The 27,636-nt window shown below is 43.1% G+C and overlaps 1 protein-coding gene across 2 annotated transcripts; it reads right to left on the reverse strand.

The window, feature by feature from the left end:
* Nucleotides 1-27,636, reverse strand: gpm6b (glycoprotein M6B). 2 transcript variants are annotated; one of them, XM_022740521.1, is made up of 7 exons: nucleotides 27,450-27,636; nucleotides 3,408-3,594; nucleotides 2,465-2,621; nucleotides 2,034-2,205; nucleotides 1,151-1,224; nucleotides 986-1,051; nucleotides 1-536 (listed from the first exon to the last, which is right to left on the reverse strand). In XM_022740521.1, exons 1-7 carry the CDS (start codon nucleotides 27,451-27,453, stop codon nucleotides 456-458), a joined length of 741 nt encoding a protein of 246 aa, XP_022596242.1. In that variant the 5' UTR covers nucleotides 27,454-27,636; the 3' UTR covers nucleotides 1-455. The 2 variants fall into 2 exon arrangements, with proteins under 2 accessions (XP_022596242.1, XP_022596240.1); XM_022740519.1 differs by lacking the exon at nucleotides 27,450-27,636 and adding an exon at nucleotides 11,824-11,902.

Consider the following 27,636-nt stretch of genomic DNA (forward strand, 5'->3'; position numbering starts at 1 on the left):
AAGTACTGCATGCTAAATACTGCCGTTTTTTTTTTTGTTTTTTTTTTAAATACTCATGCAGTTGATGCCTTTGTGCAGGTCAAAATCAGCTTCACACATTAGGAATATAAATAACACTGGTGTGGATTTCTAGTTGTGCACATTTCTATAAAATCTAATGGTGACATGTTGCTGTGAGCGCCAAGGAAAGCAGAACAAACCAGGCAACTAAAAACCAACCCACTCTGAAGACAACTCTCATCAGGTGTCCTCAGACAAGCAATATCCCTGGATACCAAATGCTAAAGGAAGCATATCAGCTATTTACACTTCATGTGATTACTAATGGAGAGATGTTGATTTTTTCTATTCTCAGTTTGTTTGTTTGTTTTTTTTTTTTTTAGTTCACTTGTTGTCAGTGGCAACTGTCTCTACTCAGTACAGCATCAAATGCTGTGCTGTGCTCATAAAACAGTTTAAAACTTAGTGCAGCAGTCTTCTCGACTCTTAAACTTCAAAACAGCAAAGTTATAAGTGGTAGCCATCATGTAGATCAGCTGGTGGAAGAGAACAGAGAAGGTTGTAAGAGAACATGCCGGTGACCTCCTCGTCACTAGTAAAGTGACCAATCATTTTCCAGTAGTAAGAGTTAAGAGAAGTAATGGGAAAAATGTTAAAGACCATAAAGTCAAAATTTTATTACATCCTATTTGTGATTTTTGTGGTTCAAACTCATGATTATGAGTTTTAGATGACACATTTATGATACCCAAACTGCACCTTGTTCCATTCATCTTAAGATAAAAACATGGCCATGTGCATCTAAGCAGATGGTAAACAGCAAATGGAATAGGAGCTGAGGAAAAGCCTGTGCAATAGTCCTTAGCGTGGTTACATAAACCATATGGGAATGACAAGAGGACCACTTGGACACATGATCTGTTGATACAAACCGTGCAAAGATGGGCTAAAGGAAGAAGGATGGAGAGACTGGAGGGAAACTTACCAGAGCGATCACAGTGGCTCCTGCCCCAGCGCACGCTACGATGTACAGGTGATAAGACAGGTAGAACTGGAAGAAGACAAGCAACAGTGATTATTCTTAAGTTAAAAAGGCCACGTCCTCATCACCCACTGCTGGCGTTTGTACGAACAGGAGACAGGATCTTACCTCACTGGTGTTGCAGATGTCCCCTAGCGTAGATCCGCAGGCCTTGCCCGGTGTGGCGTTCCATGGGATAATTCCTGAAATTCAAAGTTTTCATATACACTCAAATCTATTGTGAATCCATGTGAATAATAATCAAACCTGTCAACCACTATGAATGAATCTGCCGAGTTGATGTCAACAACAATTTCACACATGAGGCAGGGTCTAGCTCCTCAGGCTGAGGCTTGCTGTTGTGTAGTGTTTCTCTTCTACTACGTGATATAATAGACGGGCAGTTCATCCAATCGGCAAGTATATTTTTTTGAAAGCGCCTGCCCTTTTCCACACAGTTTCCAAGCAAGCCTTCCCAGATGGTTCCGTGTAACAAACCATCTGGTGCATCTGTTTAACGCAGTGAAGTTGCAGTCGTGCTACATTATGGGAAATGTACATTCCAGGATATTCTAGAGGTCGACCCTTTAAGGATTAAAAACAAGATATCTTGCCAATCTTCTTTGTAAATTACTGGAGAACTCCTTTAAGGAACACACCCCCTATGAGAAAAAAATTCCAGGGAACATTTTGCTTATCATTTGTTATCAGTACTGTCCTATTCTATCTCTGTTATTCCAAAGGTGAAGAAAGAAAACAGATGTAGTTTTGCATTTCATTTATTATATAGAAACAAGTGCTCAGGAGGTTGGGTAAAATAAATCTGAGATGCCACAAGACAAAGCAAATCAGTTATTTGGGCCTTTAGAAATACAAATCACTCTGTGGTTGAACTGGTCACAATCAGAAGATATGCAACATGTAATACGGGCTCTCAGGGCTTTAAGGCGTTACAAGGTTTTAGAATGAGCGTGCACTAATAAAAACAATTCATTACGTGATGTTCTCTTACCATACTGACGAACATCCACGCAGATGGACTCAATGTTGGTGGTGAGATTGAACATGGGAGACCTCATGGCAGCACAGGTAGACCACATGTTGTAGAAGAGGAAGACCGGCACGGCAGAGAAGCCGAACACACCAAGCCAGGCCACACCCAAAATGTATGTGAGGAACACAAACTGAGGACGCAGAGATGGCGCAGTGTTAGCATCGTCGGATAACCACGACACTGAAACAGCAGTGAAATGGTAACAATTACACTCCTCGCCCCCCACCCCACCCCCCACCCCCCTCATACTTTGTTCCTTTAATGAACGCCATCATCATCGTCATCTTTGCATGTAATTCCCATTTTAATCACATGACATGAATAGCAATGTGTGCACTCTGTTTTTAAAAAAATTAGGATTACACAGCGCAGTGGTTGTATTAACATACCATTCCACTGATGCAGCGTCCACAGATGGTGGTCTTGAACTCGCTGTGCAGTTCCTTGACGGCGCTGGTTGTGTAGAAGCCCTCGGCCAGCAGGATGATCCCGTACAGGAAGAAAAACGAAGCAATGCCGTAGATGACATACTGCATCAGCTGTATTCTGTTTAAGAACAACGTCACACATAAGTTGAGCCCGTAAAGCTGCAGTGGGTTAAGCGCAAATCAACGACTTATCATTTTTTTAGCCTCCAATGTAACACCTGGAGAGACCCACTAAAAATGTCAGGTAAAGTAATAGCGTGGCATGCCGCTGTCTGGTATGAAAAATGGCTGTTTGTAATCCTTTGCAATATTTTGCATGTAGTCTTTAAAACATCAGTAACCTGGGCTGGCTGATTAATCATAAACACATGGTTATGAGCTTCCCTAAGACAGAGCGACGGAGAGATGCTCAGCCCAAATGTGGAGATAACAGGTGATACACGTCTCGGGAAATCATCCTCCAAGAGGCAGACTGTCTCTGTAGACATCTTAAATTAAACAAAGCACTCCAAGTCTACACCAACATAAAACATATGTGCAGTCCTGTCTCTTGTCATCCCTCTTTTATAGTCTGGACTAATGGAGGAAAAGGAAAAAAAAAAAAGTTCCATATTAGGACTGTTCTCCAGGATAAGGTGAACATGGGAGATGTTATCAGCTAAAAATAGCCCACATAAAGTCACCCTCATTAAAAGTGTTATCTATCTGAAGTTTAGACCTCTCTTTACTCTGATGGTTATGTAAGAACACATTTTCCACTCAGCATTATGTGTAATGGATCTTTCTGTGATGTTAACGATACGATTTTACTTGGTCCCAATCCTTGGTTTTATTTCTTTTTCAGACACCGGGAAGCATTACAAGCCGCCATGTAGTACGCACATAAGAGTATGAGGTCACTTACACGTCAGTCAGCATGGCATGATCACTGGTGACCTTGGAGAAGTGGGTTTCTAGGATGGTCACAGTCCCAGTGAGAGCCACATGGCCACATCCACAGAACAGGGCGACGCCAGAGAAGCAGAGGATCGTAGCCACCAGCGACGCATACGGCACCCCGCCTAAACATTTGATGCAGCACTCGAAGCAGCCTGTGCAAAAAAAAAAATAAAAATAAAAAATTGTGTCAGTGGCAAGTTTTATTTGATATCATGAAACAGTCAATATCAGCCCTTAAATTCTAGTGACAAGTGACTGTGTTTCACTTGTAGAACAGGAAGTGATCTCAGGGAAAGCAAGATTAGTATTCACATGAATCATCCATTAATCCTTCAAGCCTCTCCCAGCACGCACTGGGCGAGAGGCAGGGTGCACCCTGGACGGATCAACAGTCTATCACAGGGCCATAAGAATCACATTATAACCAACTGCATCGCTCATCACCACTTATTAAATGGCACTGTACTTTTCTTTTCCACAGAAAAAAAAGCCTCATCCTCAATGCTGCAAAGGAAACAATGAACATATCTGTTCAAAACAGGTTTCATAAAATTAGTCTGTGGTCCCACATGATGCAGCGTGCTTCCTTCCTTTCCAGTACCAGCAAAGAAACGGTGTAGCTGTTGCGCGCCGCTGAGGTTTTACAATCAACACTGCTTTTAATGTTTCATTTGATAATTCATCACTGCACTTAAAGGGTCCTAATGGCCATCCAGCAGGTCAGAACAATGGATGTCTGCCAAGCTGTAATGGAAATCAATGGCAACTCACACTGAGGGAATGAAGTGACCCAGATGGGTCTGTCTCATTAAATGTGTTCTTTTGCCTTGTGAAATGGAGCCAGTCACCACAATGCACTGTTTGAGGATGCTCGGAAACAAACCTCAGTGTGCTTCCAATCAGATCCACATGTGTTTGACAGGATGTTGGAGAGTCATAGGGACATCCAGGTCGATGGCTGTTTATGTTTTAAAGCTCTCACAAATGCCTGATATCCGACCGCAGCTCAAGCTGTTACAACTGATATTTTCACATTAACAATTGATCAAATGACTGTGTGAAGGGGCAGAGGTCGCACCTAGTGATAAACCCACAGTTATCACCCAACTCTACAGCTCTACAGATCGTTTTAGCCTCTTTTTTTCCAAAAGCCGCATCTGTTTTAAGCAACAAATAACCAACGAACACTAGGTACACATCTCCAAGTGAATGCCAATGGAAATTGTTTGCTAACATATCCAGCTAGTTGCACTGCAAGAGATCAATAAACACAGCTGAAGGTTTAACAAGTCCTCTAGAAAAATAAGCCTATTTTTTAATTTTCTGTCTTCGAAAGAACTGCACTAACCTTCACAGAAGAAATCATGCAACAATATTGATGAGTGAAAGGAGGCTTTGGGTTTTGATAGTGCTTTGACTGCAAGGAGTTGTGTAAATAGCGTCATCAACCACATCCATATCAACAGCATGAGAGACCATTTTATGCAGTCTATGCATAATGTGGGATGTTAAAAGTAATCTCCAATTGAGAGGAAATTTCCTGTTTCAGCGAGTTCTTGTATGACGGAAGAAAAAGGAAAGTAATAACATGGCTGCAGACAACATGAGCACAACTTTGACCAAAAATTCCTTTCTACTTGCATGCTTCTTCTGTGAGGCCTGAAAGTTCATCTGTGTTTGTGCTCTTTGCCGTGACAAAGGAAATTAAAACAGATATACTGCTGCTGGGACGCTTCACCCTGACTGTTTGTGTAGTACAGGGAGATAAAAAACATTTTTGTCCCATGGTGGGTGAGCAAGAGTTGCCATGGCAGCATGTTAACCACAACTCAATGAGTGTGCCCACAGCAGAGTCGCTAAACTTCTACCGCAGCCCACATTTCTCTGATGAGCATGTCGGGGGAGGGTTGAGTGGGCTGCCGGGGATCCACAGGATATTGAGCTCGGCTGCAGAGTAAATACAGTCCGTTTAAAGGAAGAGCTGCTCTTGGGGTGGATGTCACTGTCGGGCAGCTGCGATCCAAAAGCAGACTATATCTTGGCTATAAGTCGACAAGCTTTTTCAGTTCAGACTTTTTCCCAAGCCTCGCAACACACTTTCCTGGCAATGAAATACACCCTCCTAAGGAGAGGGCAAGTTTCCATATGAAAACTGTGGTTGGGGTTTATCTATATTAGGAAATCCCTTGTATTAAAGGTGCACAGAGTGACAGCAGTCACAGCGGTTTAATCATGAATTCATTTGACAATTGCAATCAGTTGTGACGTGTCGTGGATGAAAATCAGTGTCCGTTTGGTTTAAAACCCTGCTTTAAAATGTGACACTATTCCCGTTAGATTCACTACACAAAAACTTATATCACATTCATGGATGCCAAGACATCACCATGACCGTCAGTCTGCCTTGTTTGCCTGAATTTTTTTTTTAATCTGAAAATGAGAAAAATGTCTGAACACAGACCAGATCACCTAAAAAATGTGTCCAGGCAGACTACAACTAACATCTGAAATGCTTACATCATCACACTGACCATGTAACCACCCTCCCCTGCAGCCTGTCACGGAGAAGGTCAGGCTGACATGCGCTACATCTGCCATCCTTGTGTAACTTGGTGCAGCGAGAGAGACAGAAAATGTGCACTTAGTTTGAAAGCCACCAATCCTGTCAATAACCCATCCGTTTGATTAGTGTCCGTTCCGCAGGAGTGGTTTGCTTTTGAAGCCGTCTATCCATCCAGACTGAGGCTCCTGGTTAGCCACCTCTCTGTCACTGGAGAAACCATGTCACACTTATTGGGTGTTATGCTTAATAACACAATAAATCCAAGGTGGTATTTTCACAGCTGGACTGGACATGTTGGCGGGTTAGTATAACTCTGTTCTGGCTGACTGAAACAACACTGGCTGTCGGACAGGTCCACTGCCGCGGTTTAACTATTAGCAATCTCAGGAATACTGCTCTGTTCACAAAAGGGCCTCTGTGAAAGGTTTAGTCTTGGTATTAGACATCAGGGGAGACAGTCACGGCATCAAAAGGTCAACAACACTTTAAAGATATCCTGCACAAAGTAGCATGGGGACGGCAGTCTGCACCAAAGTAAAATAAAACAGTGGATGGATTCAAAGCAGAGGTGGGATTCTGGAGCAATAATAGGATCTGTGAAATATTACGTGTGTCCTTATAATTTAATCTGCTGACTTTAAAGAAGGTTATATATTGGGTTTGGGTTAAAAGAATTATTTGACATTTTGGGAAATTCACTCTCTTTCAGTCTCTTGCCTTGTTAGATGAGAAATCAGATGTTAGAAGAGTTAGATGAGGAGATACCACTCTGATGGTTGTTTGTTAAATACAAGGCTACAGCCAGCAGTCGGTTAGCTTAGCATTTAGACTGGAAAACAGATGGAAACATCTGGCCCAGCTCTGTCTAAACGCAACTAAATCTAGCTTCCAGCAGCTCAAAATCGGAACATACAACAGTATATCTTGTTTGCGTAATCTGTAGAAAAAGTGACAGGACTTCTTCTTGGCCAAGCGCGGTGACTTCCTGGAGTCTCCCCGTGGGGACGACAAGACTCCAGGAGCGTGATATTTATTGCACAGACAGCAGAATAGTATCAATCTTCTCATCTAACTCTCTGCAAGAAAAATGAAAGGAGCACATTTCTCCAAAAATGTTGAACTAAGTCAAGTTTAAAAAGGATGACGAATTCTGCAATTAAGACTGCTGGATAACACAAAATTTTATGGATGACAATGTCACGTGTACTTGAGAGTTATAAGACAGACATCCAGTATCAGTAGACTGTTTTCTTTAAGTGTACAGTGTGGGATTTCATGGAGTACAGGATGTTGCAGTGCAAACTTTAGCCCAAATCATCCTCCTCCACAGGCAATAACAGCAGGAGCTGGTAACTCTCTAAACAACAAGCGGATCTCGCCGGCTTGTTCCGAGTGGAGCACTACAAATGAAAATCACGTTGGGCCTTTTCCTTCTGATGACTTTCACATGCTCCCCGACTAATACTCCTGGTTAGACCTCCAACCACTTCAAGACTCTCCACTCCCCATCTCCTTGTTACAGTACATGAATGGGAGGAGGAGAGACAGAATGAAAAGTAGATTGAGAGAGAGAAACGCAGACAAGTTCTCAACTGTTTGTAATGACAATGTCGGGCCTTAAAGCAGAGGCTAGACTTGCCACATCGCGATCACGAGGAGAGAGGGAGAAAAAGAAGCTTGTGTGAGAAAGAGTGTGTGTGTGTGTGTCTACATGTGTGACACTGTGTGAGAGAGACAAAAAAAAAAAAAAACAGAGACAGAAAGAGAGTCCAAGAAGCCCTGATACAAAGAACCAGTGTGTGCAGTCCTAGACTGTCCATCACACAGGACTCTCAGGGGCCCATTCAGAATGGCAGTGAACCACAGCCCCGTTCTTCCGGCCCACAGGCTGGAGGCCCAGGACAAGCCCACCGCTGAGCTCCATCCTGTGTGCCCCTCCAGCACTGCACACAGCTCAGCCACAATGGACCTTCGCAGCCTCTTCACACTCCAGGAGGATCCTGTTTATCGAGGCCTCTCAAATCATCGAGCATGTGAATGAGATGGCTCTGCAAGACCAACATGAGCTGCAGGTACGCTGGAAATACTGACCTGCAGGCAGACGAACCCACAGAGGCAAGAAAACAAGGGGCGTTTCTTGGCTTGGCTTTATTTGTCTAATCAATGCTGGATAACCCCGCAGGCCACGTAGACAATTGATCTGGGGCCCCTCAAGATGCCCAACGACCTCCAGGTTTTCTGTAGGTTTTAGGTTTTTTTTTTTTTTTAATTACTTTTGACCATTTCATAACTTCAATCCACAGCCAGCAGTAGAGAGAGTGAAAAGAAGTGGAGCGAGGGAGAAAGGGTGGAATGACTTCCCCACCCATCAGGATGTGAACCGGGGATGTTGCAGTTCATGGCCGTCCACCAGACCAACCTGGTTTTTGGTAATTTGATTACTTGCAAAATTTGTTTTTCACCACTTAAGTACAAGAGGCACCTGCATTATTGCATAACTGTTTGGCCCTGTGTCAATAGTTTGAGCACCTTTGTTAATTTTAGTGCACATTGTGCTCACGTAGTAATTTTTAAAATGTGTATTTCATCGAGTTAGAACAAACCATCTGACATACAGGTCAGTTGTACTCCGGCACGGGGGGGGGGGGCCTGTATCAGCACCAATTGTTGGTTGGTCTGCCATCTACAGTTTGCCGTGTGCAGGAGGAAACAGGAGCGCAACAGCAAATACTTGCCCCAGTGCCTCCAAACAGGTTCATCTGGCCATGCGTCAACACAGTTTGCTTGAGTTCGGACTCATCACCAACTAACCCCTGCAGCTGGCCCCTCATTCATCACCATCATCCATCCTTCAACAACAGACATCATGTGATCAGGGAGTGTCATCATCACAACGCTGAACTCTTCCAACAGCTGGGACCATCAGTGGAAAGTGGGGAAAATGTTTAAAATGCAATGGAGGAGGAGGTAGAGGTCGTCCACTAGTCAGAAGGTCGGGAGTTCATTCCCCAGCTCCTCCGGTCTGCATGTCCAAGTGTCCTTGGGCAAGATACTGAACCACAAATTGCCCCTGATGGCTGTTCCATGTGTGTCAATGTGGCATGTATTATAAAGCACTTTGAGCGGCCTCTACTACTAGAAAAGTGTTTTATAAGTACAGCCTATTTACCATTCTCCTTTGACTGCACTGAAAAAAAGAGACATTTTGAAAAACATTATTTAAATTGATGTCCACAGCCGAACACGAGAGCAGACACCCACCCAAACAAAGACCCACATGCAAGAATGCGTGGTAAAAGTATGCATTTCATATACAAACAAACCCCAATCGCACAAATAAACACACTTGGACACACACAATTTGAGATGAAGACATTGCAACTCTTCCATCTCATCCATGAGTCCTGGAAGAGATGGAAGTGGCTTCCAGCTCAATTAAAATCGGCATCTCGTTTTAATCTAACATCTAGCCTCATTGCTAACAGATGTGTCTGTTTACACCTAATGCTAAGTATATGTGTTTGTTGCTCCACTGGGGCGAGCTGCAAAAACACCATTTATGAGAAACGGTCTCATTTTCCACACTCTCCACTTTGAGAGGAGCAACACTTAAAAACACCATAATGGCTATAATGGCCATTCTCAAGGGACGAGGGAGATCTGAGCCAAAAGTGGTCCCAGTGTTTACTTATCTAACAATGGAAACTTATACTCTGTCAGCTAATAGCTGGTGACTGCAGCTCACCCATGGCTGTGTGTGAAAGAAGCTGAGAGGGACGTGTGTGTGTGTGTGTGTGTGCTCCATTGTGATGTGTGTGTGTGTGTGTGTGTGGTGTGTGTGTGTGTGTGTGTGTGTGTGTGTGTGTATTCAGTGACAATAAGATGCAAGGATGGCTATGATGGCTAATAAATACACCGTTAATACACAATACACAAATGATGTAATAAATACACCATTTGTGTGCATTTGGAGACAAGTAGAGGGACAAATGCGTTTAACGAGTTTAACTTGTATCATTGGTTCAAGTATATGGCAGAAGAGTCTATTTATAGACCAATATCACATACGATCTCTCCAGGGGTCTACAGGCCCAAAGGTTCCTGACCCGGCCCAAGGATTCTAAGACAGAGTACAGTTTCTCTTAAAAAAAAAAACCTTAGATTGGGGCACCACGGGTGGCTCAGGATTTAAGGTGGCAACCATGTAATTGCAGCGAGGCCGGCCGGAGTCCGGCTGGAGTCCGGCTGGAGTCCGGCTGGTTTCCGGCTGAGGACATTTGTTTTATGTCATTCCCCATCCCCTTTCTCTCCTCATTTCCTGTCAGATTTCTACTGCCTGCTCTCTAATAAAGGCATAAAGTGTCTGGCAAACATAGAAAAAGAAGTAGGATATTCAGGAAGTAAAACAAAACAAAAAAAAATAAAAATCTTAATGTAGGTAATTCAAACTAAATAGGGACCCCTGGCTGGCTGGGGGTGTACTGTAATTTGAGCTGTAGGTGGGAAATTGTTGGTTACACAGTATAAACACAATGTTGTAGGCATTTAGCAGGCATACAACAATGGGATTATAATCTTACAATAAGATTATAAAAGCTCTCATACTGATGATGAAAATCCAATATAAAGGTTCAGTAAACTGGGAACCAATACTTGACCTCTTGTTCACAAGTACCTGGTGGTAAAATAGTTCTAAACGGGGTGTACTGCTCCCCATTGTGCTCTTGCCAACAGTGGTAGTACTAGCTGTAGAAATCCTCCACAGCAGCATCATGGTAGAGCTTTCTATGAGCATTTAGAAATATGTAATTAGAGAAAACCTAAAGGAAAAGGTTTATCATTTCAGATTCATTTTTTGCGGAACAAAGTATGCAAATTCTTTATCTCAGGGTCTTCATGATATATGCTATGTAGTCAATAAAAAATTATGCTGATCGACAGAAAATTAATTGACAGCAGTTTTGGTACTGGTAAAAAGTCATTCATTCAGCAAAAAAACGAAATATTAGTTGCTTCCTCAAATGTGATGATTTGCTGCTTTTATTAGTTTTTCATCACCTTTGGGTTTTTAACTGTTGGTCGGACAAAACTAACTCAGCCTCGGGGAAGTTATTTTCTGACAGATCATTTGTTACTGTCGGGCTACCATGAATAGAACAGATGTACAAAATGAAGAGCAAAAGAAAAATCAATGATTCCTGCTGATAAGGCTGAGAAGGGGGCGAGTAAGTTAATGACACTCTCGCTTTAGTGTACACAGCCCTCACGGCTGTCTATTTGTGAGACTGGTAATGTCTGGTTCATTTATCTTTGTCCTTGCCAGCCCCTCATCCACCTCATTAATCATCAGCCCCCCCCCCAGAAGAACAACTGAAACACAGCCTGAGGTTTGATTGATCTGCTGTTGATTCTGCAACAGGCTCATTGTCCTTAAAAGTGACACTAGCATGATGATGACCAGCGGCAACACGGCCATCCCTCCTGCTGCAGGAGCGAGGTCTGCTGAAACTAATTACGATCATAAAACAGAGAGCCCAGAGAACACGAGCCAAACACACCTGACGCATGGCATCGACAGCAGCTTCGTAGGGGCAGAGACGCACAGTTTGCCGATGAAATATCAACACTTTTCGTGCATGCAAACACTGAAACAAGGAGGCTGTGCTGACATTTAAAAAAAAAAAAAAAAGTCCCTGCTGAGAAAAATCTACCCAACTATTGTGCAGAGTGAAACCAAGCAGTCTGGAGTAGGTTAAAGCCCCAGTAAACACAGCAGTGAAAAGAACTGAACTGGCTCTTTGTGAGCACTCATTGGTACCTCTTTTGTCCTGCCTCTGGTCTTGGTTTTCTTCTGATGGAGTTTCCATGGTTGTTTTTCTCCCATCCAGAAAAAATGCTTTCTTTCAGCAAATTCTCTCTTCCTATCTCCCCCTTTACTCTCTCCTCTCTCGCTCCCTCTCCACTCGCTCGCTCTCTCTCTCTCTCTCTCTCTCGCTCTCTCCTCCACCTTTTTGTCTCTCCGTCCTGCCTCGCGAAGGCACCTCTCCACTGTATATCACAGCTCCTTTCCAAGGTGCAGAGGGCTGGACAGAAGGGACTTCGTTGCTCTCATCTGCGCGCCACAATCGCACATTACTTCGAGTTTCAAAATGAGCATCTATTACGTTTGTGGTGACTATTTTAGGATTCGGTTTGAGTCAGATGAATTTGTCCTCCTAATGGCATACAAATCCTCACACACTCCCTCCCTCTTGTAGCACCGTGAAAAGCAATCTGGAGAGAGCTGCCTGGTGAGAACAGGCTTGTTATATATCAGCGTCGCAGAGTAGGGACCCATACTTTAGTTGTGGGTAGCACAATCACATTTTTCCAATTCCCATCTGACCAAAGTCTGAGAGAGGGGGTAGTGTGTGAGTGTGAGTGTGTGTGTGTGTGAGTGTGAGTGTGAGTGTGAGTGTGTGTGTGTACGCTGCAGTGTTGACCAGGGTTGAGCCCCTTCATCTTCTGATTTGCACCATATGCCCCCCGCTCCTGCAGCATATATTAGCAACCTCTGACCGCTGTCTTTCCTCCATCTGGTTGCTTCTAACTCGCATGGAAAAAAAAGGACGCGGGAAAAGAAAGGCAGATCAACATTTCCTAAACAGGGAGACAGAGTGTCCTTCGGGCTGATACAAACAACAGAGGTAAACAGCACGTGAAAACAGGAGATCCAGAGAACCACGAGGGGAGAAACATGGTGAAATTTAAGAGGGGTGGAGGAGCTGATAACAAAGAGCTAGATGAGAGAATGCTATAAAAACAAATGATGATATAGTGAGAAACAATTTGTTAAAAGTGACAGAGACGGGGGAAGATGGATGACGGGCGATGACCAGAGGAATAGACAGTGAGGGAGGCGAGGAAGAAAATCTTGGCCGTGTTTGTTTGGCAACAGCAGGCTGAGGAGCCCCAGGGGCATGCTAATGAGAGAAAGGCCTTTCAGCGGTGGGGGGAGAGCCCCGCTGGAGCGGAGCTGGAGAGGGGGCTTCTCACGGATACCAGACCTCAGAGAGGAGAGGGATCAGCAGGGGAGGGGAGCCTCAGGGGTCAGGGAAGTGAACTTAGCGGGGATCCCACAACAACAAACGCCGCACTAATCTTAAAGCTTTTTCACCGTCAGCCCTGTAAAACGCCAGGAGAAGTGACATCATGCTCGTGAAGTGGGGAACGGGGCCCATATATAGAAGCGACGGTTCTTTGAAAACTTTATATGAGAGAATACAGCTGATGTAGAGGTAGCCGTGCTTGTGATCTCCACATTAATTGCACTAAGGAGCTCAAGTGAGGCTTAAAAACAGGACTAAATGTATCACACTTCACACCACACAGACAATTCCAAGTTCCCAAGCAGGCCACAATCAAAACCTGGTGATCCATCTGCAAACTTTTGGGAGTCTATAGACAGCAAAATGTTTGAGTTTACTACACACACACACACACACACACACACACACACACGTAGAAAAAAAATTCAAAACATGTGATCAGTCCTGGTCAAACTGTGTTTTGAGATCAGCGTTACTCTTGATTTGACTGGAAGTACTGACAAATGCATTAGAGCTCAAGCTAAGAATTACTTCTCAAAGGATAGGAGCAGCAATTTAGCTTAAAACATTTTAATTAAATATAATATATAAAAATATTAGCACATGAGGACGAGGTTGGGGTGGGTATCACAATGAAAGTGTCAGGTTATGATGGCCACGCTGTACAGTGAAGCTGCATTAATACGATTTGACGTTACTCGTCAGCTGGTAGCCAAGCAGCTAATGAATGAGCCAGTGATAGTGAAGCATGAATCAACAAGTTGGTGACAATCAGCTAACGCAAGCGCGACTTTTTCCCAGGGGCGCCTTCATAATAATAGATACTTAACTTTATTAAATCGTAAATAAATAATTTCATGGTCTGATACCAATCACTGATAAGATGCAATAATGTCTTTTAACGTCTATTATGCTACAAAAACAGAAAAGTGATGTTTAAATAATCTAATAAATATATGTAATGTTCTCTTTTTTGGGTGGGGATTGCAGCTGTGTGTTAAACCAATATTTTAGCTAAAATATGTTTGGAAACCACAGAAGAGACACAAACCCAATATCATGATTGAGGGTTCTCTTTTTGGTCACCTGTTGAATGTAAGATTTATTCTACTTTGACCTCAGTTTTGGTTTCCAAACAAGTGAAATATCAGCAAGACATTTCAACTTTCTTCACCAGCTAGTCACCAACTTTTCTGCCTGCTGCTGAGCAGGTCATGTACAATGTGTTCATTAGAGATTTTCCACTGAAAGTATGCTCCCCGTTCTTTGATGTGAAGCCGATTTGTGCTGAGAGGGGCCGTGGAACTAAAACAATAAACTAAAAGAAGCTTAAAAAAAAAAAAAAAAAAAAAAGCAGCGTCGGGTGATAATCTGTCCCTGTGAACAGCTCATTTCATATGGCATATGGCCACATGACTGATTGTGTTGATTAGTGGAGCTTTAATGGCAACTTAATGACAAAATATCAGTAACAAACAAATGAAGCAAGACGGGTATTTTTAGACACACAAAGAGCAAAAGACGGAGTAGACTTAGACATCACCACGTCAGCGCCACAAACAGCGTGACAGGCTGAGTGGCTGTGGGAATAATCATGTGAACGTAGGAGGTGAGGCCTGAGTGCTGCATGCTCAGCTTCAGCGTGAGACAGCGCCACTCCCCTACTCGAGGACACAATCTGAATGATGATGAAGCTCATACAAATGGGGGAGGCTTCATTGTGGGTCAACCTTTCACGCTGTGAGACTGGGGGCCCTGAAAGCTCCTCAGTGTTCAGTCACCCGTGAAGACCTGCACCCTGCTTGTCTCACACCGAAGAAAGGTTTCTCAGGGAGCGAGGTCTGTATCCAGGCCCAAGCAACACTTTTAAAAAAAAAAAAAAAAAACGCTACCAACAGTCTGAGAAAGCAAGTTCTCTGCGCCAGAGAAGAGGAGGAGGACAGATGAAGGCGAAATGGTGTGTGGAGTGGCCCATGTGAGGTATGACCGATTATGAAAGCCAGAGTCTGTAGAAAAGGAGAAAGAAACCAAAAGCAGAGGGCAAACTGTTTGTCCAAAAATCCCTGAATATTTTGCTGCTCTTGTGGGAAAAAAAAAAACCCCTTTCTTGTATTTGACAGTGAATCCTGGAATATACCAACACTGGAGATTCTTCGTAAACACTGTTTTGGCAATTTGTTGCAGTCAATATCATCCCAGTGTACTGTGGTGGCATTACTGACCTAGATTTAAATGCAGCCCCTCTTCATTGGTCAATCTGCCCTGTATGTCTGCCTCCATGTTTGGCGTGCTGAAGTCATTGATTGGTTTGCAAAAGCACTGCACTACTAACCCATTATACAGACCCATTCACTTGCTTGCTGACCCGTTTTCCTCTGTGGGTCTACAGTAGAAAAAAAAAAAGGCATTACAAATTCTGTATGACTTTTGCTGAACAGTTCAACATGTGATTCGTTATAACACACAATAACTGAAAATCTATTCCTCAAACTCACCCTGTAAGTTAAACTAATACCGCCATTAAAACAAACCAGTCCAATCTATATGAAGGCTCTGAGTAGTAGAAGAAAGAAGAAGAAAAATAACCTCTGTCTGCAATGGAAAAAATGAATATGCCAAGTGTCCACGCTCATTACAGCAAGACGTGTGGCCAGTGAGAGAATAAACCACAATGAGCTGGCTTATAATGAGTGTCATGCTTACTTATGGCTCTGTGAAAATAGCTATTAAAAAAATAGAAAAAAATGAGGGAAATTCAATCTATGTGTTAGGAAAGGTTAAAATGCACTCAATTATTTTATAGTGTCATTTAAATAAAGGCTTTTTAACCTTTATACTTGAACTTGAACGAGTATTTCTCTTTTAGCGCAGGCGACTGTAACCCTTAACGCCACAGAGAAGTCACGTTTAGGGTTCTGACTATTGATTATTTTCTTTATAAAAATTGCTTCTGATTATTTCCCAATCCTGTGGTCTATAAGATAACATGTCCATCACAATTTCCCTATAATCCAAGGTGATTTTCGGTTAACTATCACATGAGAAAAAGAAAAGAAGCAATTCCTAACTACCCTTATTACCCACAATGTCTGGAAATCAAATATGCCCTGAAATCCTAAGACTTTAAAATTATATTTGATGATATTTAAAGTGATTTTCTTACTGCTGAATTTGAGTTACTCGCTCACCTAAATCCTAGTTTTGGGAAGAGGATTGTTCATTCAGCCGTCTGAGAGTTTTAATTTGTGGACTTTATGTACCCAAGACCTCATCCTTTGACCTTCACCATCACCCAACCTCAATAATAAAATCTTAAAACCAACCTGTATCCGTTTGTGGTGCCACACATTGTTCTGCATGCTAAAGAATCCCACCACAAGAGGAAAGCTACTCGAGTACACAGCACGATGGTAGAAATCCAACGCTGCTATTCAATTTCAACCATTTCTAATAGAGACATACTTCATGTCTTGGCATTTCTTCCATTGTACAATTTCCAGATTGATTTTTTGGTCTCCAGTGTAATTATAAGCATTTGACCAAACAATGTCAAGGGTATCTGAGTCAGCACTTCTCTAATTGCATGTTTGTGTTACTATCGTGTTAGGTCTGGAAATGGAGCAACACTCATTCAGGGATGCCTGGCAGCCATGTTTTTCCTCTAAAAATGACTTCACAGCCCTGACTCTCTGGCACCTCCACAGCCACTGTGGGTTTGGCCTAAGTGTGCTGCAAGGAGAGCGAGAGACACAGATGCTTCATATTATCCCGGCTTCCAGGCTTATAGTACCTTGGAAACTGCCACCATGGCTTGGCCGGACAGAAAAACCGTTGCAATATCAAAACCTAAAGACGAAGAATTTCATAATTTCAGTCTGGAGACAAAAGATCCGTGCCAGGAAACAGAAACAGAAACCTGGAAAAGAGTGAAAGAGTAACACAGAGAGAGGGAGGGAGAGAGAGGAGGCATTTATAGTTGCTGTACCCCACCACCTCCCCAATAAGGCCAAGAACTTAGAGAAAAATAATGGTCTCTGCATAATTGTTTGTTTTTGTTTCATTGTGCACTAAATATTTTAATGATGCCTCTGGTCTGGGAGAAGCGTCGCTGTCTTTGTGGTCCGCCATGCTTACATTATGGAGCCAATGAACCAGCCAAGAGGTACTGCAAGCAAACACCTCTCCATTATCCAGTTAGACTAATGCCACATAATAACCTCTTGTCTTTTCAATCTATTTTGTAATAATGCTTTTCCAAGAAGTGGAGAATAATGAAAATACCCAGATACCCTTGAATAGCTGTCTGTGAGAAAAATGAAGGGGGTTTAAAAACGCTATTATTTCTCAGCGGGGAACCAGACATGAGCAATTTGTCTGGTGTAGATGGACCTCAGGACCTCAGGAAGCTCAGCAACGCAACCTATCATCTTGTCAAATGTGACTAAGGGCTACAGTTACAACCTGTATCTTAACTGAAAAACCTACCTACTACTGTAACACTCCCCATCTAAGGTGACATTTTGCAAAAAATGTCCCTAATGTCCCTGATTCTACAACAGGTCTTTTTTTTCTTTTTAGGCCACTTTGGGGGCAGCTGAAATAAGCCATAAACACAACACTGACATCTTATCAGTTGTTTTTAAGTTGATATGGCAAACACACAAGAAAAAAGTCGCCTATTTACTATGCATATATACAGCAGTGATGGCGCAACATTAGCATTAGCATATTAACAAAGCCATGTTTCTGGACACCTAATGAATGCAAGTCCAATATCTGCTGTACTTTTAGCTCTGTTTCTGGGCTCCACCGATTCCTGAGGGAAATATCTGGCACGTTCACCAGCTAGCTGCTAACTTTATCTGTCCATCATTTGGTGCTCAGCAAATGGCATACAGTGCGTTTTTGATCAGCTGAAAATAGCTGCCCGCTGTGGTTGGGAACAATGAAAACCAAAACAATGAGCTGAAAGACATTATCAAGCTTTGTAGCGCTGAGGGGAAGTGCAGAGTTCTTTCACAGGTAGTCACGTGATCTATTGTTAATCTGAAAATATTTCATATTACTGCTTTAATTCTCTCCTTGATGTACATAAAGCCATGGCCCCCTAAGGTGCAGGCCCCCTTTCTAATCTCTTAATATCTCTTTCTCTGCACCATTAACTACAAACTGCCCCCCCCCCCTTCTCCAGTCATTTTGACACCTAAGGCCATTTGAAACATATGACCGTCCATTAAACTGCACAGGGAGCACAAATAAATCCCACAGGGACTTCTCTTAGTGCTGTTAATCCTTTAAATACAATACCTATCACCGTAAGCATTTTTATATTTAGCCCGACACAAAGACCACTGAGTTGCCTTTTATGCCACTTGAGTGACTGGACAGCAGTTTGGATCATCATGAGAGGAAATGAGTCGGTTCATTTTTATCTAGTACTACAGATGTGCACATTGATGTGCAACTGAATCATGACTATTCTGCTGTGAATGAAGCAACAAAGGCATTAAAACCTAAAAGAGTTACTCTTGTAAGATTTGCCCCATGAATTAACTGCTGATATTAGAGGCATCTTTTGAGATGCGCAGGGTGTAAAATGCTTAAGCACATGAAATTTAGCACTTAATTTATTTGGGTATTCATAAGGAAAATCTGTCATGTTGTTTTCAGGAGGAAGAGAAAACAGTGTGAAAGCAAGAGATGTTTAATTTGATGTCTCACACTTAATATGTCCGTCTTACAAGGAGGAGGATCCCCACAACTCAAATGTTCTCACACTCCAGCTGCTACGATGGCAAATAACACAGGGCTGGAAACAGTCTTTCATTTTCCTACTTGTTGCACAGGGCATAAGCATGTGAACGTGCATGCGCGCGCGCGCGCACACACACACACACACACACACACACACACACACACACACACACACACACACACAATAGAGACATAATGAAGCACAGAGACCTGGAGACAGCAGACAAGACTCTCCAGCTAATCTTGGGGTTACTTCCCATGAACAGCCCCCACCCTCCCCTGCATCTCCCCCAGCTGCTGGGATCTCTTTCTCCCATCAGGCCTATTGTCCTCCACCTCATGCTGCCAATCTCTCACCCCTGACCCAAGACTTTACCCTTTTTTTTTTTCTTTAAACAACCCCCCACTCCCCAAACTGTCATTAGAAGGAGCAAAAACCTCCTCCTTTCAGCCCCAGCCGGTGCTACTCAACACACCAGCCAATCAGACCCCACCATGTCAGGATTCACCGTCAGCACTATGACAACAGAGCAGCCGACACTCAGATCACTTTAATGGCATTGTTCCACAAGGCGCTCCTCCCTGTGTCTCAAAGCCCTGCAGGACGCAGGGGCTGGGTCCTGGAAGGACAGATAGTCGGCCGTAACCTGAACCTGACACTTCCACCCCCGCAGAGATTGCGTTTGTCCTCAGATTCACTTCAGAAGCCTTCAGAAGTGTTCACCAATAAGCAGCAAATACAGTACACTACAAGAGAAAGATGGAAGCTATTCTCTCTAGTGGATGGTATATATTCTATCCTGACTGACCTCTGCGAGAGTGGGTCAATCCATTACATTATTGCTTTAAGCACCGACGGGCAGTTCTCCAACAGCAGAGACTCTGATGTTCTTTTGTCCATCATACTGGACATTATAAAGCACATACTGTGCAAAGTAGATCATCATCAGTGTCTAAACATTTACACTCTCACAAATGTATGCACACTCCCAACGTTCAAATTACATGGATATCTCCGTAGGTGGAAATACATGATGCAAGCTGCAAACACAACTCACTACACAACCACTGCTGCATCTTAAATCATTTTCTTGGAATAAGAATACAAGTGCTTTTCCTTCCACCCCAGGAATTCTGTGTTTACATGTTCGGATCCCTTTGGCCCTTGAAACTGATTAAGAACCATTTGCAAAATTTCCTGGCCATCACAGAGTAAATGAAAACACTGTTTATTTTCTTCTTTCTTTTTTGCAGATATGCTGCTTTCAGTGCAGCAAGAAACCGGTAAGTTATTTAAATGTCATACATCAAATTCAAATTACTCCGAAAACAATTAACAAAGAAAAAGGGTGATGTTCATCATGGAAAATTTAAATGACCATATACGATGTATTTTAAACTTGCCCAGCAACAAGAAACACAAAGCAGTCCACTCTAAAGCCATAGGGTACTGCACTTCATGTGACATGGAATAACTTGCAGACATAAGACATGTTATGCAGACATGCAACAAACACACACAAACACACACACACATACACACACACACTATCACGTTTGCGCTGTACATTCCAGATGCTCTGCTCCGTCACATTACTTTTACATTTTCCGCTGTGAGCTATGGCCACTCTATTGTTACAGTATTGTTTTCCCATAGAGCAGAGGTCAAAAGCTAAGATGACTTCTGAGACCTCTCAGTGGTGTAGCTGTAATATTCATACTGCTCACTGATCTCTCCTCTGGTCTGCATGTGGTTACGGTGTCAAGCTGTTTTTCAGACAGAAACATCTGGGATTTCCTCTCCCCTGAAGCTGCTGTTAGCTGGTATTTTTCTCCCGTTCTCTGAATTGAACTTATAGTAAGTGACACAAAAGCCTTAAAAAAAAACAAAAAAAAAACATGTGCAAATGGTAAAAGCATCACACATTACAGGATGACTCAGTCGTGTGGGTTCAGAGGATTCCAAGTTGAATATATTTAGAGATATTTTTCAAATCCAGCATTCAGCAATATACTCAAATTGAAATCTATCTTCTTGAACACCCAAATGGTCTGTCTGTGAAGCACACACAGCATCCCCCAAACAGTCTCCCTCAGCTATTGGGTTTCCTGCAGCTGTCGCTTTATAAAAGCTCAGCGATTGCAGATTTTCATCTGCTTGGCAGAAGTGCCTCTTCCTGCCTATCAAGCCTTTCTCTGGAGGATAATAAGCAGACAATGAAAACTCTCACTTGAAAAGTTTTTTTTTTTTTTTCCTGGGCAGGAAAATGATTCCTGGCAGGAGAGAGAGAGAGAGAGAGAGAGAGAGAGAGACTCCAGTGGCCTCTAACTGTGGTTTCACTGTGTCACATGCAGCACCACAACACGACAACATGGAGCAACACAGGAGTCATGCGCATCTTCCTCATCTTTGATAAGCAGCGCAACAAGCTGTGAAGAAATAAGCTCCGCAGGACTTGTTTTTGTGTTATCACAAAAAAACATCTCGATAGCCCAAGTAGAATTTTACACATAATCCTGAATACAGAAGCAAAGAAAAAGTCATAAAGGGTTACATGGGTATTCATTTAAATTCCTGCTTAATTCGTCCCAAGCGTAGCATTTGGCCGTATCCAAATGGTCTCAGGCGGTCTGGCACGGCTCTTCATATGGTGAACATTTCTCATTGGTGTGCTGGGGTACCCCAGATGCTTTTGTCTTACGGTTGTTTAGCAGCTGCGTAAAAGCGCTGAGGACAAAGACCTATCTGTGGAGGGTTGAATACACTCAGTGGGCACACAGCCAACAGCTCAATCCTACAGGCTCCCACAGTTGAAAAGCAGACTAATGCATTCTGCTCTCACTCCTCACAGATGATCTTACAGGGAAATTAGCTGGAGCCCCGATTATTGTCTCTCATTTCCCCTAACTACTTTCACATCTGAACTGCAGTCACATTGAGCACCTAAATAATCATCTACATATAAGTTGGTGAAATTCAAATCAGCACTTATACACTTCCTGTCAAAACAGGAAGAATGAACACACTGAAATCGTCCACCATCTCAGCTGGAACGCCTCCTCACGTGTCTGATCAATGTCGCGCCTGTGAAACAACTCCAGTAGGTTTCTGAAGGGATATTGTGAGGCCTGGATTTTACTTTACCACCAGTGAGTTTAATGGGGTGGAGCTGACATAGGTCAAGTGAGCAGCATCCAGCATTTGTCTACCTGACCACAACAGGCTGAGACACCTGTCGGTCAACCAAACACATCTAAACGTAGTCTTCTTGTCTTTAAGCAATGAAGCGATATTTGTCCAAATTCCCAGTTGGTCATCAGCAAGTCGGGAAACTATCTAGTGGTCGTTAACACTGGAGCGCTCAAAACAAACTAGTTTGTGTGATGTGTCATCTGATAGCATCTGAAAAGGCAAAAAAATAAAAATAAAAAAAGTGTTGTTCTTCCGAACAGGCCCCCACTCAAAGGCGGGTGAAAAGCCAGCCGTCTGAGAGAGCAGCGAGAGGCAATAATTGGGATAAAGGCTCACAGTTTCAGACAGCCTCGCCTTAAAGGCATCAATAGTGTTGCACTCATTTGTACATGACAGAAGTAGTTGTGTGAACTGAAGAATGAGAAAAAGAGAGAACTTTAGAGATAAGTTCAATCCCTGCCAACACACACACACCACACACACACACACACACACACACACACACACACACACACACACACACACACACACACACACACACACACACACACACACACACACAAACCCCTAGCCAATCCCTACATCAGTTTCAGAAGCTGACAAAAACTGCATTCAACAGTTTTAGGAAGGATAGGAACCAGGTTCAATATTTTCACCAAGCGACCCCTGCAGGGCTGAAGTTAGTGAACACGGCCGTACAGCGCAACTTCTGCAACGGGGTTTCACCCTGGTGGTGAACCCATGGCTCTAATCCCCTTTGTTCACATCCTGTCCATCACAGGGTAGAGGCATTAGTTAGCATAGGCCTCTTTACATGCATTATGATCCATTTCAAGGCTGACAAGAGAAAATAGGTCATTCTGGGTAAACATTATTGACCATTTCATCAATGCCCTCTGATCATGTGATATGGAGAGAGTGGATCAAAGCATGGATGGTGTAGCGAATGCAATCATAGATAGTGCTGTAGAGAAAATCCTGCAGAGGGGCTGAATGCCTGTTGAATGAGTCGGTGAATGTTCATCAGATGCAGTGGCTCTTTGCCCCCCCCCCCCAGCCCATTATTTCCCACAGGCCTTCTGGAACAGTCATCTGACTGTGAACAAAACACTGATACACATTGCTGCTCCACTGGCAAATATCACCCCTGCACTCTGCGCACATGCACGGATGCCAACATATTGTAAAACCGGAGAAATAAGATTCAAATTAGGCCTTATTATGCATGTATTTGGCAGTTTAACCTTGATAATCGTGGGTGTTTTTTCCTGAAGCCTTGCAGATAAGATAATGGACAGATTGTATCTCTGGCATATTTTATACAACCCCAGGGTTCAACTGCTTTTGCATATCTGAGAAGCTGTGGTCTTTTGCATATAGGAAGTATTTTTAGATATTTAAATGCCATCCTGTTTCTACCATGTAGCAGTGTGACTCTGACATCTCTCTAAACTAGGGTGAACTTGCACACACATACACACAGAGGCACCCACGCAACCACTTGCATCCCTTCTGTTCAACTGTGAATGGGCTTTTAGTAAAAGTGACGGCCAAGGCGCATGCTTGAACAAGCATCCCCACTCAGGAACTTCTATTCCTGTCATTTCAAGTCACAATACTCAATGGTCCTCTTTGTTGTCGGAGGAGTTATTAAGCTCAACAAATTAACGTGACTGCTCCGGCAGACCTACAGTGCTGAGGGGAAACAACAAAAAAAAAAGAAAAAGAAATATATAAAAAAAGGCAGAGGAAAGCAGTGAGAGAGAGAGAGAGAGAGAGAGAGAGAGAGAGAGAGAGAGACAGTTCAGAGGACACAAAGTGGAGCAGGAAGGGAAGCAGGAGATGAATGAAGTCTTGATTGAACTAAAGGGGTCTCTTAGAGCTGCACAGTTGCAAAAAGTACTGTATGGGCCTCATCTACTGTATAATTACGAGAGATGCTCAGTCATATCCAGTGCCAAATGGAAAAAAGCCCAGAAATCATGTAGCTATGACAGCAACTACCTCATTATGGAGGATATTCACTGTAATTAATGACTGCAAACCACAGACGAAAAGCAATTTAGTGGGTTATTGATGGTGACATAAAAACGTGGGATTAGACGTAAAAGGTTAGCACATACTTTATTTGGACTGAATTGCATTTTTAGGCTCAGGGAAAGCATCTTTTTGGAGTTAACGAGAGATTGCTTTGATTCAAACAAGCAAAAAAAAAAAAAAAAAACGCAAAACTGTCAAGTTCAATTTTCGCTCTGAGCAAACTCTGACCATCTCTGCTGTGACTCATTCTCTCAGCCCTGTGTTTCTCTCAGCATCTGTTGGGATACAGAAGCACGAGTCAAGTAAAAAGCTGAGGGGAAAATGACCTGACTCTCTGTTATTGCTCTGCCATTAGATGACAAGATGTTGATTCCAAAAAGCGTAAAAAAGATCTCCGCTGGCTCAGCATTAGCAGTCATGGGTCTTTCCTCTCCTCAGACTCAGGATGCAGGGGTCACAGCACATACTGTCCACCGCCATGCGTCTGTGACAGTAATCACTGCTGATGCATGAGCTAAATAATCAGATACTTTCCAGACATCCATCGTCGAAAGGAGCAGGAATGCACAACATTAAAGAGCACAGGATAGCTGACACCTCGGAGACACTTCCCAGACGCACGTGTAAAAATCATTACGAACAACACCGTCCAACTCAAGTGTGTGTGTGTGTGTGTGTGGATCCCCGAAGAACAGAATCGATCAGGTTTTATCATGTGGTCCTCACTATAATTATGAAACTATTAACATTTAACACCGTGTTTTATGCCTGTACATGTCCACTGGCAAACCGCGAGGCAGCAACAGCTGAGCCGTTGAACTACAGCAAGATGTTTAATTAAAGACACATTCAAAACTGTCAGCTGTGATTAACTCTCTTTTTCTTGAATTACTCAAAAACAATGATGTAACATTTGGATCTGGTTTGCCTCCAGCCTCTGTGACCTTTTCCACAGGACCACCACGCAGAATACAAAACACTCTGAGCAGAAGTTCACCACTTTCCATAAGGAAAAACAATCTTTCCTTTTTTCTTTTTTTTTTCCAATCAGGATCTGGCTCCAAGAAGAACAGACGCAGTGTTCACAGTCATGTCCATAATTTGTTGGATTTGATTAGTTGTATCTCCTGTCATAGGATAGCTTTGATTTGAATGGTAAGTACATAATTGAATTGTAGCTGTAAAAGACATAGATTGAAAAGATGGTTAATTTTCCACACTGAGAGCTTCTAAACTGTTTTTCCAAATTTGTCTCAAGGCGCTGCCAAGAAGTTCTGTAAAAAACTTCAAGCAAAAACTTTGCTTGTGTTTGACAAGTTTTGTACTCTGTAGTCTAGATGTTACGATCTGCTGCAGAGAGAAAAGATTACACTCTTTCTGCCGTACCATGTTGTGTTTTTCTTGCTAAAACCAGTATGATCACAAGAGAAAGATTTATCTTCAGGCCAACTCTCAGATGTTCAGCTCGGTGGTAAAATATCATAAAAATATACAAAAGCTGAATTGAAACCTTTGTGTTTTGCTATCAAGGAGGCTCACGGCAACCAGATTCTGCAGGTTGGGTAATCGTCACAGGTCTAACACCAGGAACCTAACAAGATAGTCATAAGAGAATGACTTGCCGTCTCCTTCTGAATTGAGCTCAGTGGACTCAGGCCAAGTTATCCTCCCACATCCCAAACACAGGCCAATGCACTGTTAAATCGTTCACCGCGAGGACAGAGGAGAATCTCTCTGAAAAACACGCGGCCCCTCTGCAAAGGTGAAAGGTCACCGTAAAATCAAATCAGACACAAGTTATATAACCTCTGAATGACATCTTCATTTCTTCACAGCTCTCCACACGCACACATACACACACACAAACACACACACGCACACAATCAGCTCGGAGACATCCTGTTTATTTTGGGCTGAACGCTTTCATACACACGGCTAATCCGTTTTCTGTTTTCAAAGCTATTTCACATGAAACACTGCAAATCACAGCACAGCAGTGTGATATCCATTTCTCTGACACAACAAAAAGGCGACCTCTACAGCGACTTGCAAGTCTCCACACAACAACAGGCTACACTATTTTTTTTTTTTTTTTTCTGAAAGGGCCATAAAGAATCTCTGAATATAAAATGGGAGCTTTGGCAAGTGGACAATGCACAAAGGTCGATTGCCATGCAGAGTAATATCCTCTGTGAGAACGTGGAAAAAGGGTCTGTGGGGAATTAGTTCACAAGGCATCCGCTCTGAAACTTGCAATTCACTGGACTTCTCTCTCTACATTAAGAGCCACTGAAGTCGCACAAAGGAGCAGCTCCAAATTAGGAGCACAAAGACGCCTCTGTGAGAGCTTCAGAGCGAATTAATGAGCGCTGATACACATTCTCACACAGTGTTCTTCCCTGGCCTCAGCTGCACCGGCGGCAAACAACACACAAGCCCCTAAATGCTGCCCAAAGCCAACACAGACAGTTGAAAATGGCTTTCTGTGTCGCCTTATTGTTAAACGTCTATAGTCCAGTGAGGGATGAGAACAGTTGGGAAGTGAAAGCTGAGTGTACTTTCCCCATCTGGTTCACAGTTCATCACAGTTTTAACGTTACTAAACATCCATGGCATGAGTGCCTCACTCCTTCCAGTGCACCCCCACCCACCCACCCACCCGTCAAGGTTGGGAGCACAGATGGCCAACACTTCGGGCTGATTTAAAGATGGGGCAGTCTCAGCTCAGCCCTTCAGATAGCATTTACAAGCTCTGGCATGACACACACACAGCATCTGACAAACACAACATGTTGCCTGTTAGTGTTTTTTTTGTTGTTGTTTTTTTCTCAGTCATTCTTTACCAGCAAAACACACTGTGCAAGTTTGATTAGGGAGAAGCAGAAGACAACCTTTCACCCAATGATATATCAAAGACTGCTACATGATCGATCACTGCTGGGCAATAATGATCGATAAAGACTCAAGCCAAGTCTAAGGCTCCATGCTGAGAGCAGCATTAAGAGAGACAGTAGAAGCAGCAAGTTGATCTGGACTTAACACCTCCACAGACTCGAGCAGAGTTGACTGCAGGAATCCTGATAGACTTAATCTCTCTAATCGCTTTCCTCAGGTTGCTTCAGCACACTGCTCTAATGCCGATTCTCATGAAACCGGGTCAGGTAAACAGCCTGTCTCTAGAACCAGTAGTAGTTACTAGTGGTAGTAAAAGTTGAAATCACTTCAGTTTACGTTCGGGCAATCGGTGGGCCCCCGACAGTTGGAGCGACAACAACAACAAAAAAGTGTGAAGCATAATGCTGTCATGACGAAAACAGCGATGCTAATGTCAATCTTTAAGCTACTAGAGAATTTGTTAGTGATACTTACCCATTTTTTTTTTTTTTTGTAAGTTCCCCCAAAGTGTCCGAAGTTTAGCGACCGACTGAAAGTTGAGCCCCGGCTATACTGACGTTGCGTCCTGGGATGCACACTGGCCGCCTGGCTGCTCAAGCACTCAACGCTGCGTCCCTTTGGAGACAGCCTGAGTGACGTCGCCACAGAGAGAGGGGATTAG

The sequence above is a fragment of the Seriola dumerili genome, unplaced genomic scaffold (genome assembly GCF_002260705.1).
Source record: "Seriola dumerili isolate Sdu_G_001 unplaced genomic scaffold, Sdu_1.0 BDQW01000052.1, whole genome shotgun sequence".
NCBI lineage: Eukaryota > Metazoa > Chordata > Actinopteri > Carangiformes > Carangidae > Seriola > Seriola dumerili.

What these genes read in the sequence shown, in the direction of transcription:
- gpm6b (XM_022740519.1), bottom strand. Translation starts at nt 11,872, where the DNA reads ATGGAAACTCCATCAGAAGAAAACCAAGACCAGAGGCAGGACAAAAGA. An exon ending in CGTGGATGTTCGTCAGTATG is followed by an intron (nt 1,225 to 2,033) that starts GTAAGAGAACAT and finishes TTTGAATTTCAG; the next exon opens with GAATTATCCCATGGAACGCC. An exon ending in ACATCTGCAACACCAGTGAG is followed by an intron (nt 1,052 to 1,150) that starts GTAAGATCCTGT and finishes GTCTTCTTCCAG; the next exon opens with TTCTACCTGTCTTATCACCT.